This window comes from Bactrocera tryoni, chromosome 1 (genome assembly GCF_016617805.1).
Source record: "Bactrocera tryoni isolate S06 chromosome 1, CSIRO_BtryS06_freeze2, whole genome shotgun sequence".
Lineage (NCBI taxonomy): Eukaryota > Metazoa > Arthropoda > Insecta > Diptera > Tephritidae > Bactrocera > Bactrocera tryoni.
The window spans coordinates 22,807,417-22,823,383 of record NC_052499.1 but is presented as its reverse complement, the minus strand read 5'-3'; the positions used below and the strand labels follow the sequence as shown (position 1 = coordinate 22,823,383).

At 33.4% G+C, this 15,967-nt stretch overlaps 1 protein-coding gene across 1 annotated transcript; it reads left to right on the top strand.

Annotated features, from left to right (window-relative positions):
• Positions 1 to 10,631: 10,631 nt before the first annotated feature.
• On the top strand, positions 10,632 to 13,630 carry LOC120766305 (methylcrotonoyl-CoA carboxylase subunit alpha, mitochondrial). The gene is made up of 8 exons (XM_040091722.1): positions 10,632 to 10,790; positions 10,905 to 11,676; positions 11,738 to 12,042; positions 12,110 to 12,311; positions 12,376 to 12,664; positions 12,743 to 12,930; positions 13,091 to 13,265; positions 13,401 to 13,630. The coding sequence occupies exons 1-8, from the start codon at positions 10,753 to 10,755 to the stop codon at positions 13,526 to 13,528; spliced, it is 2,097 nt and encodes a 698-aa protein (XP_039947656.1). The 5' UTR covers positions 10,632 to 10,752; the 3' UTR covers positions 13,529 to 13,630.
• Positions 13,631 to 15,967: the final 2,337 nt, after the last annotated feature.

Sequence of the window (15,967 nt, the reverse complement as noted above, 5' to 3'; positions counted from 1 at the left end):
CGACCTAATATTGTTAAACTTTTGGAATATTATTGTTTTATAAATTTCAACAAACAGTAATTCGAATTTCGAGTTCAAATATTTACGTATATTTCTGAGGAACCATGTTGTGCGACCTTTTTCCTGATTAAGGCAGCGGACTTAAACTCCTCAGCTATGCCATTGTTTTGCCAAAACGGATACAATTAATCAAACTGAGATAAAATTCTTAAAAGCACGCTTGAGACTATTGCCTCCAATTTGGAAATGTGAGCTTGGTAAGAACCTAAATCCAAATAATGTACACACCGGAAGCCATTGGAAACTCCAACGGCGGCTCTTGAACTAGTTCTAAAGCTGCCACATATAGACCTCTTCGCTGAAAACTGCGCAGCAAAATCGATGGGATGACTGCTGGCTGCAGGAGAATTTACATATAGAACCTTCGAGCATAGCTCGGTGGGTAATGGCGATTGGGTAAACACCGACTACATAACCTCACTTTTCAACTGGGAAAGAAGGTTCAAAGTAAACATAGAAATTGTTGGTTGGTGTAAAGATATGTTAACTACGCGCAACACACTAAACATCCATTTTGATGACTCGAAAATTAACTATGGAGTTGGTGCAAGAATATACTTTTTAAGTTGCCGGACCACTGCAGTATATTTCATGCTGAAGTCTTTGCTATTGCGAAAGCAGTGGAGCTAGCCTCTAATGCACCTGAAGGCAATTCCTGAGTCAACTTCTGCATAGACAGCCAAGTAGCAATCAAGGCAGTAACCTTGTAACGCATATCGACCGCAAGTGTCTTGAGCAGCAGTGCAGCAGTGGAAAGGGTTGCCAGAAGTAGCTACAAAGGCGTCGAGGGCAATAAAATAGTGGATCGGAATACTAACTGGTCACTGTCTAGGAGTGGCACACGCCCGTAGAATGGGGCTGATCGAGATCGAGAAGACTGTGGAAAATGTTTAAAGCAGGTTATCAGAGAAATAATGGCGCAACTCTTGTGTACTTGCCCCGCATTGGCAAGGATACGGCATCCCCACGGTATGAAACAATGAAGGAGGTATCGATAGTGAGGCCACAGAATATGTAAAAATTCGCGTCAAACGCAGACATCCTAAAGGACGACTACTTCTTTTGGACCTAGTAACTGAACTCCATCTAGTATCACAAAGGACCTGGTCTATACGTGTCCAATTGGTCTACCAGTTTAACCTAACCTAACCTAATATATGAACTTACGATGACTTCACGCATGACATGAGCGGTACACTCGTATATTTATTTAAAGCGTTTCTTTCAAAGGCACATAATGGAAGACGAATTAATAACAGTTAAGCGGCTATTTCAGTGAGAGCGCAAGCTCTAATCAATGATATTGCAGCATCGAAACTTGTTTTATTTTTATTGCTATCACTGTGCATATACGCCAAGTCATGATGATGTTGTCGCCGTCAAGTGTTTCTCTGCTTCAGTAAATAGCTAAATAATATTGGGTTTCTATTGGGCATGCTTACTGAGCTTCTGTTTGCCTGGTTCAAAGTGTTTGTATGTTTGTCATCTTATATGTGTTAGTCTATATAACAACATGTTATTTGTGGTGTTTTATATTATATTCATTGGTGTTGTTGTTAAGCACTCGACAGCGCTTCTGCTTCTATTTGTGATGCACCTCTTGAAGCTGTGGGACAAATGGAGTTTTAAACCGCCAGTTAGCGACTTGATGCTTTCTCTTGCCTTTAGTAGATGCTCTTGCAGCCCGGGAATTTATTCGAATACTTGACTTAATATACATATATGTATGTCAAATATTATCAAGTAAGCTGGAAAGTGATTAGCTATTTTGGTTTTGTTAAAGGTTAATTATGGTACCTGTCCTATAGAACTGACCTAGCCTCTTTTCATATACGGGTATGTGGTTTGCGTCTTGACTCGTATTAAATGGAAGGGGTCACACATTTATCAATATATGAATAGCTTTACCAGTACCTAAATTTGCTTGGAAGCTTGGTAGGTCGGGAGACAACCATAGTTTTGATTATCAGTTTGTTCAACTAGCACTATGGGTAATAAAACTTTAAATGAAATTCTTGATTTAATCAAATCCAGAAAGTTAGTTCCAGAAATCTTCTTATGCAATTCTTTGGAAAACTTTCCGAACGCAAGTCTTTCATCCAAATTCCGTATAAAGATCATAGAGGCCCCCCAAATCGTTTTATTGATAGCTTACAACTTAGATATGCATTGCTCATCTTCCAAACGTATACCAAATGATTATTTTGGTAACAAGTAAGGAAGGGCTAAGTTCGGGTGTCACCGAACATTTTATACTCTCGCATGATAAAGTGATAATCGAGATTTCATTATACGTCATTTACATATTTTTCAAATACCGTATTTGTGTAAAGTTTTATTCCGCTATCATCATTGGTTCCTAATGTATATATTATATATTATACAGAGAAGGCATCAGATGGAATTCAAAATAGCGTTATATTGGAAGAAGGTGCGGTTGTGAACCGATTTCACCCACATTTCGTACATGTCATCAGGGTGTTAAGGAAATATTATATACTTTCATTGAAATCGGTCTAGTAGTTCCTGAGATATGGTTTTTGGTCCATAAGTGGGCGAGGCCACGCCCATTTTCAATTAAAAAAAAAAGCCTGGGTGCAGCTTCCTTCTGCAATTTCTTCCGTAAAATTTAGTGTTTCCGACGTTTTTTGTTAGTCGGTTAACGCACTTTTAGTGATTTTCAACATAACCTTTGTATGGGAGGTGGGCGTGGTTATTATCCGATTTCTTCCATTTTTGAACTGTATATGGAAATGCCTGAAGAAAACGACTCTGTAGAGTTTGGTTGACATAACTATAGTAGTTTCCGAGATACGTACAAAAAACTTCGTAGGGGGCGGGACCACGCCCACTTTTCCAAAAAAATTACGTCCAAATATGCCCCTCCCTAATGCGATCTCTTGTGCCAAATTTCACTTTAATATCTTTATTTATGGCTTAGTTATGACACTTTATAGGTTTTCAGTTTCCGCCATTTTGTAGGCGTGGCAGTTGGCCGATTTTGCCCATCTTCGAACTCAACCTTCTTATGGAGCCAAGGAATACGTGTGCCAAGTTTCATCATGATATCTCAATTTTTACTCAAGTTACAGCTTCCACGGACGGACGGACGGACAGACGGACGGACGGACAGACGGACGGACGGACAGACAGACATCCGGATTTCGACTCTACTCGTCACTCTGATCACTTTGGTATATATAACCCTATATCTGACTCTTTTAGTTTTAGGACTTGCAAACAACCGTTATGTGAACAAAACTATAATACTCTCCATAGCAACATTGTTGCGAGAGTATAAAAAAACGGTATACAGGGTTCAATAGAGATACTTTTCTGAATGCCTGTAACTCAATTAAACCAAAAACTTAGAAAAGTACGAAATGGGTTAAAAGAACTCGGTATCAAAATACTCGTGTACATTCTTACGTTCTTGAGGTTACCAATTTTTTTTGAAGGTGATTATTGGAAACATTGTTACGAAACACATATTATTTTAATAATTATGTTTCAATTTACCGAAATGATTAATTGAAAATATTTAAAAGTGTTACCACCCTTATTAAAACTGAATATATAAAAAATTTAAAAGGTTGAAGTTGCCACCTGATTTACATATATAAAACACGCAAAAAGTTAATTTTGACAGTATTTTTTTCTAATTTCGCGAGAACACTTTTATAAAAAAAAACAATTTTTTACACTCAAAATTTGAAAATGTTCGAAAGTGTTGCCACCTTTATACAAAACTGAATTAAGCGAACAAACTAAAAAAGTATGAAAATAATACAAAATTTGTCTTTTAAAAATTATTTTAAAAAATTTTGAGGTTGCCACCTGATGTGTATAAAATTATAAAAATTACAAATTGTTAATTTGAATTTCTTGTATAAAAAACAAATCATATTTTTGGCACTTAAAATTTGAGAATGTTCGAAAGAGTTGCCACCTTTATTATAAAACCGAATAAACAAACAAACAGAAAAAGTAAAAATAATACACAATTTGTCATTTAAAAATTATTAACAAATTTTTTTTGCCATTTGATTTATGTACATAATAATATGAAAATTGCAAATAAAAACATGAAAAAAGTTTATTTTGAAAACTAATTTCGCGTGAGTCACTATTTTTTATTTTTTACCGTTTCTTACGATTTTTTTAATATAAAATCTACATATGCGCGTCCAACTGTGCATTGCCATAATTTCAACCGGATATTATTCCATCAACACTGCAACGCTCAATCATAAAGGCAGATGCCTCACACGTTGTGCGCACAGACGCGTAAATAATGGTAGAAAAGTTAGTTGGCCATTATATTAAATCAACGTCATTAAGTCAGGCTCTTGCAGTCATACATTTCAAGCGGCCGCTAAAGCGTCAGTCATGTGCCATGTGCCACCATTCGTGTGCACAATAATATTAAGTACAAAGATACTTGTAAATAAATATGTACACAATTATTTACTGCACACGTTCCATTTCGTTCCGGGTGTGAGCATATAATTCGCCTATAAAGGCATTAAACCAATAACTAACCTCAAAAAAATGCCACAAAATATTATTACAAATGCTAAGAGAGTTGAAGAGCATGTGTGTATGTAAAGAGACGTGGAAAAAAAACGAAATAAAGATTACTAAACAGTTTATAAACAATTTCAATCCGGAAGTAGTAGTATGCTGTTACATTCAGATTAAATTGAATACTTGTAGTTAGAAGAATTTTCACATTTGATAACAAAGTGATAAAATTAAGACTTCATTCGTTTGTAATTATTATTTTTTTTTAACTTTTGAATAATAATGTTTTGTAGCAGGCACAGTCTTTTTTAGATTTATCTCTTCTAAGTTTTACTGGAAGATTAAAAGTGTGTATTTTAAACTCTGAATGTGAGTTCTGAGTTACTCTGAAAAATATGTTCTTGGACATTTCGCTTTTGCTTTAAATAAGAGCTTGTAATTGTATAAGAAGTAAAGTCCTCTCTTCACGAACAAAGACCAAACTCTATAGTAAGACACTCATTGAGTCCGCGTTACGAGTTTTCAAGAGAAAGGTTCTGCGGAAGATGTGTATTCTTTTGCGCATTCGATGGAACAACGAACTCTATGAGATGTACGACAACATTGACTTAGTTCAGCGATTTAAAGGACAGCGACTGCGCTGGCTACGTCATGTCTTATGTATAGACGAAAACCCTCCAGTTCTGAAAATATTCGACGCAATACCTGTGGGGGGAAGCAGAGGAAGAAGAAGAACTCCACTCCATTGGAGAGATCACGTGGAGAAGGACTTGGCTGCACTTGATATCTCGAATTGGCGACAAATTGCGAAAATAAGAAACGACTGGCGCACTGTCGTTAACTTGGCTATAACCGCGTAAGCGGCGTCTACGCCAAAGAAGAAGAAGAGTTTTAACGGGAAGGTCTTTCATCTTACAGTTTTCTATGTTTTTCTTTTTATTAGATAGAAAAATTTAAATCTTGTTCCACCTTTTTTAGAAAATATATAGGAAATTGAATGCTCTAAAATTATATTCGTTTTTTACCCACCCTAATGTATATAGATGAAGAATAATTGTTCCATATACAAAAGTATGAAAAAAATTCTGAAAAAAGTAAAAAAATTTTCATAAAACATTTGATGAAAAGTTTTTAGATACTTTCCGACAATCTTAATCTTTTTAAGATAATTTCAATTTACTGCCGAAACTAACTTGGAAACCAATTATTAACTAATTCGCATATTATCGAAAATAACTCCAGCTGAGAATCTCAGATGATCCAAAATCTTGAATTGGAACGGAAATTTATGTTATTGCCATTCCACTAAGAAGTAAAAGTATTATAAGTCGTTTCAAAGAGATCCTATTTATCTCAATTATGAGATTTACTACATTCACGCATATTAGGGTGTGTAAAAAAACGATGTTTTTTTTCTTCGCTCGCTGAAAAAATGGTTTATTGATACCTTTAAGAAAGGCTCTCCAAGTATGAGCTCTTGATCGGAAAACTCCTTGTTTTGTTGAAAATTTACTGCTCTTCCAAAATGGTCACTTATTTTTTATTTTTTAATTTAAAAAAATTTTTTTTTTGTGTTTTCGTTGATTTTTTACAATGAATAACTTGTAAACGTAAAGTTTTGTAGAGCATTTTTGTAAAGCAGAAAATTTCTTATAAGACTATGAGCTTTACAATTTAAAATTATTTTTTTGCATTGAGTAATACAATTCAAAAGACAAAAACCAATTTGCCTTAAAATTGCCAAATTTCAAACGTTAAAATATTTTACACGTTATGTTCATGAAATAACCGTTAGAAATTAAGAAAATCCATGAATCGAAATATTTTTCAAGTAGGCCGAGACCTTCCCATTACAATTACTTAGAGAGCCTTTCTTAGAGGTGTCCATCTACCAATTTTCCAGACTACCAATTTTTAAGGAAACCAAGCGAAAAAACATTCATTTTTTAAGATACAAGATGGAGCTAACTATTAGAATTTAAGTCTGCCTGAAACACCTCAAACCGTAATTTGCCAGGACTATATCAGGTACAATCTAATCTCACCAAAATTGAAAAAAAAAATTGCATGCTGATTGAGACACTATATATGTACATATATGTAGACAAAATATATGTACATGTAGGTGTACCCCAATTAAAAACAAAAAATCTTCTAAAAATTATCAAATGTTTGTTCTTTAAATATGTTTGTATAGTACATATGGTATAGATATATTTATTGCAATATATTTAGTTTAGTTTAAAAAAAATATATCACTACGCTCTCTATGTATGTACCATGCAAATATTCAACTAATTTTCGTAGTTTTTGGGCATCAAAACTTAATATAAATCAAATTTATTTATTATTTTTAATTTTTCGTTATTAATAAAAAAACTGCATCCATTCACCACAAAAATCAAATTTATACGCTTATCAATCAAACGCATACTTGCTATAACAACACTGTCAAGCACTTAAAAATTTCTTTATCTTTCTCCAGCACTTTCCAGCGCAAGCGCTTGTTACCAAATACAGTTATTTAGGTCACACAGGTTTTTTATGCTTTTATTTGATATAAATACATATATATGTATATATCTTGTTTTATCATTTTACGACATGTGCGCATGTGTGGAGCTGGAGTTTTAAAATTTTACTTTTTAGCCATTTCACTTTGAGTGATTTTTTTTTTTGTAATTAACGCTTCAGGATCATAAATGCACTCCTTTTATTTATTTACTTGTTTTTTTTTTTAATTTCGTGAATTTTTAATGCGACTGATAAATTGCACAAGGTTATATGTACATATGTGTATTTTTTATATTTTTTTTTTTAACTGGCACACACTAATCGCTTACTAACACGTTGCAAAACGCCGCGATTTCAAATTTCGGTCGAGAAAAAATGCACAAAAATAAATAATAAGAATGTATTACGCCGCAAAAACGTGTTAACTGTTGTTCAATAGCTCAGCTTTTTTGAATTTTTTTCATTCGCCTTTTTTGTACGTTTTCTCTTTATTCTAAGTCGACTCCGTTGCACGCTCGTGGTATTACGCGCAACTGAACACTGTGCGCTGGTCAAACACTTAGAAGGAATACTTGTGGTACGAACTTTATTTGATAAGCAACTCGTGAAATCGCAGCAAGCGTCGGCCACTTGCACATCAGTGCGCTGTAAACGAAAGACTAAAGACACAAACTTCATGCTCAGCACAAGTGAGCTGCACTGCCTGCAAGATAAAAACTCACCACCGCAACAATAACAAACGGCATAGATTGTGCACAAGAAAAAACAAAAACAAAATATTAATGGCACTCACATTCTCTAATAAAAATGAACAGCGCAAGTAGTTTACAGAGCCGCTAACGGCCACTGTTAAAATCCACCTTTCATTAACATGCCCAGCTGCTGTTATGCGCATACAGAGACCCAACAGTGTTCGCTCAAGTGGTTAGCGACTATTTTGAAAATTGGAAAGGTGCTTTGGCGCTTATAATTGAATAATATGAACGAAATACCCATACACACACACATACACATACTCCATTATTGTTTTCAAGGCAGCAACTCTCTGCTCGCCAGTGTAGCTTTTTGTGTTTTAAATTTTTATTTATTTTTTTTTTTTGTTTTAGTGGCAAATTGTGCTTACCGCACAACAACAAAGCTTCACTTCCATTTGTTCTGCAACAATCGTTCACCGATTCAACAGTTGAGCATGCTCCACGTTTATTATTTATTCATTTTGCATGTGTGTTTTTTTTTCATTGTGCACTGCTGCAGCGACGTGCTTAGCTTTTGTCACTGGAGACACTTTAAGCGAGCTTCAGTTGCATCCCGTACAATAACAACTAACAATAACAACACAAGCCACGTGCATATTTGCCTCTATGCTTGTGCTGTTGTTGTTTTTTTTTATTAAAAGATTTCGTTTATGAATTTGTATATCGTGACGCCTCTTCCGCTTCTTCCGCTTTCGGTAACCGCAAATTAAGCCTAATTAACACTCGTTTTTTGAAAAATGGTTTGCCTTTGCTTCAAATTTTCTTTTGTGCTGCTGAATTTGCTGTCATTGTTGGTTGCCATTGTTGTGTTAAATTAGTATTTCTATTGTACTTTATTCTGATTTAAGCACTTTTTTACATATTGAAAAACAGAAATGTCTTAAAATTATTAATCTCTTATAAAAGAAGGTCAGTAAAGAATACTTTTGAGTTTTTAAATAGTTTAAATAGTTCGATACTTGCATCCGACTTAAGATATTGGGTATTCGAAAAAGTGTTTTCGTATTTCTATTCAAACTTCAACTTATTTTTATATTTAAAAGGAACTTTAATGAACTAAATATGTACTATTTTGGTCGACCATTTTTTGCCATTTTTCCGTTAGAGACATTATTCCACCAGTGTAAACTTTTCTGGTTTCTCGGCAAAAAACTGCGACAAGTAATTTTCACAGGCCTCTCTTGAAACCAACTTTACTCCATTAAGGGAGTTCTGCATTGACCCAAACAAATGGTAGTCCGATGATGCGAGATCAGGGCTATATGGTGGATGCATCAAAACTTCCCATCCAAGCTCTCCCGGTTTTTGCTAAGTCATCAAAGATGTGTGTGGCCTAGTGTCGCCCTGATGGAAGACGAAGCCCTTTCTGTTGATCAGTTCACGCCGTTTTTTTCGATTGCTTGTTCAATCTCATCAGTTGTTGACAGTAAAATGTAGAACCAATCGTTCGACTAGGCTGGAGCAACTCATAGTGGGTGATTTCTTTTCAATCCCACCAAACAATAAGCATAACTTATGATTCACGTTTCGTCTCCTGTTACCATTCGTTTGAGAAATGGTTCGACTTCATTTCGTTTCAGCAAAGAATTGCAGATGTTAATTCGGTGCATTAAATTTTTCACAAACATTTCATGTGGTACCCAAACATCAAGCTTGTTATTGTAGCCAGCCTTTTTTAAATGGTTCAAAACCGTTTGATAATGAATGTTAAGTTTCTTAGCGACGTCATGGCTGGTCCTGATCAATCTTTTCCATCATTTATCGACTTTTTTAACGATAGGTCGACCAAAGCGAGATACATACATCTTTCACATCGAAATTTCCACCACGGAAGCGAGCGAACCATTGTTCGAACTGATGCAGCATCGCCTCCATAAACTTCACAAATTTCATTGGTGGCTTCCGCGGCATTCTTATTCCCTTGTTTAATACAAAAATTTCAAAATATAGCGAATTTCATCATTATTTTCACTCATTTTTGAACAGCTGTAACTTTTTTTCAACTTCCCCGAATTTAATTTTTTAAATTAAGCTTAAAATCTCACCATTTCAACACTATATGGTATGACACAATGTGATATGTGTAGCATTGGAGATATACAACTGCAACGACATCTATCGACAAAATACGAAAATACTTTTTCCACTACCCAGTATTTTACCACCTTACAAACATTTGATATAATATTTTGCAATCAATGACTGTCAGATCAGCTGATTACGTCTCATGCATATAGTAACAACTACAGAGACCAAAGATAACACAATTAGAGAAGTCGTGGTATGCCGAATTCGCACATCTCGGCATTTTTCTGGAGAGAAAAGAGCGTGTGTAAAATTTTATATCGATTATAATACGTTACCTTCTGAATATTACAATTATAGCTTTGCGATAAGACTAAAATTTGTATTTATTTGCTTTCAATAACTCACCCACCCACTGAAGGAAAAGTATTCTTTGGAGATAAAAAAATAAATTTATTTAAAACTAAGAGTTTTTTTAATACAACATGCACTATAAATTCTCTTTTCTTAAAAATTAATTAAATTGAAATTGATAAACTTGTCTTCTAGTCAGTCAAATATTATTACATATTTTTACATATAACAAATAACATGTTTCAATTATTTGGAACCGACAACTTTTGAAAGGTACGAGTACTCGCTTTTCAAATAATTTATCGGTTACTTGATTCACTTGGGTGTCGACCTTTAGCGATACGGCACGATCAACGCTGTCTGTCTAATCGAACAGCTGTTGCTATTTCCAAAGTGTGATAAGAATTCTGCGTGGATAATAAACGCAAAGAACAACAAATTCATTTTCAGTTTTTCTTTTGATACGTCAACTAAATCACATCTATTTTATGGTAATTTAGAATCTAATAGATAAGATAAGATGTATACAAGATTGCTGAGACAAGTTCTTACATTAAGGTAAATAAGTTTTTACTAAACAGCAAAATATATATAAAAATTCCAAATCCACGCATTGATTACGTAAACATATTCTACATTAATGTACTAAAAATCTATGTTGTTATTTTTCAGAACTTACAGCACGAAAGCAGTTACGAAGGTGCAATTGCGACCGATCAACAAAATTCTGATAGCTAATCGTGGTGAGATCGCATGTCGTGTAATACGTACTGCAAGACGACTTGGTGTACGCACCGTTGCCGTTTACTCTGATCCTGATGAGCATTCATTGCACGCATCACTCGCAGATGAGGCATTTCGCGTGGGAGAGGCCGCATCAGCTTCCTCTTATTTACGCGGTGAGCACATAATTGATATTGCCAAAAACGCTTCTTGCCAAGCAATACACCCAGGCTATGGCTTTCTCTCTGAGTCTGTGGAATTCGCGGAACTATGTCAGCGTGAAAATATTGTTTTTATGGGGCCACCAAGTACGGCTATACGCGATATGGGCATCAAAAGCACTAGTAAAGCCATTATGGATGCTGCCGGTGTGCCCATCATCAATGGCTATCATGGCGAGGATCAAAGTGATGAGCGTTTGCAAGCAGAGGCAGAAAAAATCGGGTTTCCCCTCATGATTAAAGCAGTGCGTGGTGGTGGTGGCAAAGGCATGCGCATTGCAAATACAAGTGAAGAATTTCTGACAGCACTCAATTCAGCGCGCAATGAGTCGCAGAAATCATTCGGCGACAGTTCGGTGTTGTTGGAACGTTATGTACGTTCTCCACGACATGTTGAAGTGCAAGTATTCGCCGATCAATATGGAGATGCGGTGTATTTGTGGGAACGTGACTGTTCCGTGCAGCGGCGGCATCAAAAAATTATCGAGGAAGCACCGGCTGTGAGTATTTTCCATGTAAATATTCAATAGCATTGCATTTAATTAAATATTTTTCTCATAGCCTGGTCTATCTGAACAACTACGGCGTGAATTGGGTGAAGCTGCAGTGCGTGCCGCCAAAGCTGTAGGCTATGTTGGCGCTGGCACGGTGGAGTTTATCATGGACAAAGAAGATCTTTCCTTTCACTTTATGGAAATGAATACGCGTCTGCAGGTGGAACACCCAATATCGGAAATGATTACTGGCACCGATTTAGTTGAATGGCAAATACGTATTGCGGCCGGTGAACGTTTGCCCCTGACACAAGAGCAAATCGGACGAAAAGGGCATGCATTTGAAGCTCGTATTTATGCTGAAAACCCACGGTGGGTGCCAATATGGTTTTTAATTGTTATAAAATGTTTTTTGACCCACTATTTATTTTGAATACAGTGGTGGATTTTTACCAGGTGCAGGCCCCTTACGTTATCTTGCCACACCACAACCAAACGGGTTTGTACGCGTTGAAACTGGCGTACGCGAAGGTGACGAGGTGTCCGTACATTACGATCCAATGATAGCCAAGCTAGTTGTTTGGGGCGAAAATCGTACACAAGCGTTGAATAGCTTGATTGCGCGACTGCGTGAATATCATGTGTGTAACGACTACTCAACGTAAAATTTATGTCAACATCAATAATTACAAATTTTACTTACAGATCACCGGTCTTGAAACAAACATCAATTTCCTCATTGATTTGGCTGCTCATCCAGAATTCCAGCAGGGCAATGTTCATACTGGTTTTATTGATCAGCATTTTGATACACTATTTCCACCTATCGAAATCAAAGTTGAACAACTTTGTAAGGCAGCTGTCGCCTTGGTACTCAATGAGATGCAAGTCTTCGGCAGCAACGCCATCAAAAACGATCCATTCATTGCAACACCAAATGGACGCTTAAATTATTCGCTGATTAAAAGCTACCAACTGAAAGCGAATGATAAAGGTATGAGGAAATTTCTTAAATCTGATTGTTTTAATTATTTGATGATTAATTGAAATTCCATATATTTCGTAAAAATAGTCTACAATGTAAAAGTGCGCTATGACAAGTCCTCCTTGCAAGTACAAGTCGATAATGATGCGTGGAAGAGTATAAAATCCGAACGCATTGCCGATGGCGACCGACTGAAAATCAGAGCAAATATTGATGACAGCATTTCAACATATAATGCCAATATTGATGGTACAGAAGTGACACTCTTTTTAGATGTAAGTAAAAAAATTCCAAAACAAGGAGTACTACTACTTAGAAAAGGTTCTGACTTTTCTTCTTTATTACAAAAAATATGTAAAATCTCTTATCTAGTATCACTCTGGATTATTTCTAAAAAATATTTTATATTGTTACTAATACTTTTCCCAATTGTAGAATGGCAAATTGAGTTTTGAGCTCGTCCAGCCGAAATTTTTAAGTGCACTCTCCGAACAACACAGTGGCGTCGGTGGCAACAAAATAGTCGCACCAATGCCAGGCGTTTTGGAAAAGGTATTGGTCAAACCTGGTGATAAGGTGAAAAAGGGCGACAGCCTAGCAGTGCTGATAGGTAAAGTATAAATAAGAATAAATTCATAAACATTCACAAACATGTTTTAACAACATAACCTAAAACTTTTTCTTCACATTTGTAATAAATACTCGATTCTTCTATAGTGTTCTAATAATATCTTCAAAATTTTAGCAATGAAAATGGAACACATTCTTAAGGCACCACAGGACGCCAAAATTAAGTCAATTGGCGGTGCTGAAGGCGATAATATTGCTAAAGGTGCGGCAGTTATTATCTTTGAGGACGAGGAAGCTGAATAAAATTCGAAGTGCTGAATTGTTCAACAATCGTACCAGAGAAAATTGCATTTACACAACTATACAGTGAATAATTATATATTTTTTTATTGTGGTGACTACAAATTATTATAAATAATGCATTTATTAGTTGTTAAACAGGGTTTTGTTATTTGTTTACATGTGTTGATGAAAAATAAAAAATACAAATAAATTTACATATACAACAACATTAGCATAAAAATAGTTTTATCAATTAAATAACAGCAAAAAGTAAAAATTGCATTTAAGAGTTGCAGATATTGTATTCTTGTTTCAAGAACACTTTTAATAACGAACATACGCAAGGAACAATTTGCAAACGATTCTTCAAAAAAATTGTCTAGGCGGATATTTAGGAGCTTGCAGAAGATGGACAATGAAGCGTAAATTATATTTTAATTTGCCAGTTTTGAGTCCGGTTATGTAGACTTAACTATCATGGGAAAAGTATTCAATAAAAAAATATTTTGATTTTACTCACTCCAATTAAAAGACTCGATTTTCGTTGGAAAATGCTTCAATGATTTAATATTCAGTTTTGTATCTACACTATTCTCGAACCTAAGAGATTCTTAAATGCAAAATTCCAACCATTACGAGCTTACGATCACAGATGGAAAAGCAAACTAGTTCAAGTACCATCAAAGCTAAGCACATACCATATGGCATGGATGTTGTTGTTGTTGTTGTAACTGTTATCAATCCCCGTTAAGATGGTAAGGGCTGACTAGGTTGTCGTCGACCATATATTGATCGTAGATAGAGATTACTTAAATTTGAGTAAATACTTAATTTTCCCAACAATTTAATTACCCCCTTAAAAGAAGTAATTGCAAAGAGAATTTTGAAATGTTAAGATTCATTTATTTTTCATATTTTATTATTACTTCTCTTTTATAATTATAATTAATAATAATAATAATAGTAATAATATAAAGCCTTTTTGATTTGATGTATATTTCACTTTTTTTATTCATTTCACTTAAATTAATAATTTTTTAATATGGATTATTTTATTTTTTTATCATCATTAAATTAAAAAATATTTATTTTTCTGTTATTCTTTACACAACGTACGCGTCTCGATTTTGTTTTTTCAGCCATTATTATTTTTTTTTTTTACTTTTTAAGTGTTTTGAGTGATTTTGCCTATCCACATATGCATAAAGTAAAATAGGAAAATAATTGTTGTTAGCAGAAAATAGAACAAAAAACTAAATAAAATTAAATAGTTTAGCATAAATACCTTTAATGTCACGTTTATCAGAGATTTTTTTTTTTAATTTGTTCGTTATGAAATATATTTTTTCGAATATAAATATGTTTTTATATCAATTGAATAGGATATATAAATACAGTTCACTTTATCTAATTTATTATTTTTTCTATTATTTAAATTCGAATATTTTTTTCAATTTTGTTTTTTTTTTCTTAATTTCGTCGACATTATATTAGTTTGAAAACTGCTGAAATGGTGATTTTTTTTTTAAGTATTATATGGTAATATAATATATGCAGTTGTTTTCAATCTCAGATGCTTCAAACAATATTAAAATGTGCTGGCCAGTTCAAGCTTCGAAAGTGAAACAGGATTTAGGAATTTAAAATTAAAATTTTAAAACTTAGTTCATCGTGTAATAATTATTAGGGAGGAAATACAGTTACATAAGTTTTTTTTAACTCATGTGCAAAATTTATTGCCTATTAGATACAAAACGACTTAATTTCAATCATAGAACGCTGAAACTTAAAATTTATTTTACAATAAATTAAACTATTTTATTATTTTTAATTCATCCAATAATTTTTTGTTCAATTTCTACTTTTTACTGTTGTTATCATTTAACTGAAATTTTTAATTATAATAATTGAAAAAGTACATTAAAAAGAAAAATTAAAATGTCACAAATATGTTAAAATATTAAAATAAAATAAATTTAAAAAAATAAGAAATTATAAGAAAAATAATATTAAAAAGATTTCAAAATAAAATTAATTAAGAATTACAATAAAAATAAAAAAATTAAGCATATTACTTAATTAAAAGTAAAAAAATAAATCAAAAGTTAAAAGTTTATTAAAAAATAATAAAAAAAAAAGATTTCAAATAAATATTAAAAAAAAATAGTTAAATAAATATTAAAAAATTTTTAAATATCAAAAATAAGTTTAAAAATTATAAGAAAAAGAAAATAACTTAAAAATTAAAAAATAAATAAATAAAAATAAATAAATTAATTAAAAATATATTGTTTATGTAAAAAAAAACAAATATTAATATTTAAAATATTGAAATAAATTAAAAACTGTAATAAGAAAATTAAAAAAATAAATCAATCATTGTTACTTGATTCAATTCAATTTAAATGAAGAAAAATTTAGGCTGTTCGTGTTAAATGTTAATAATATAATTCATACAAA

Bases quoted from the DNA above. Each gene is read 5' to 3' on its own strand.
- LOC120766305 (XM_040091722.1), top strand. From the start codon at position 10,753: ATGTATACAAGATTGCTGAGACAAGTTCTTACATTAAG. The intron at 11,677-11,737 runs GTGAGTATTTTC...TTTTTCTCATAG, and splicing joins TTATCGAGGAAGCACCGGCT to CCTGGTCTATCTGAACAACT. The intron at 12,312-12,375 runs GTGTGTAACGAC...TTTTACTTACAG, and splicing joins CGCGACTGCGTGAATATCAT to ATCACCGGTCTTGAAACAAA.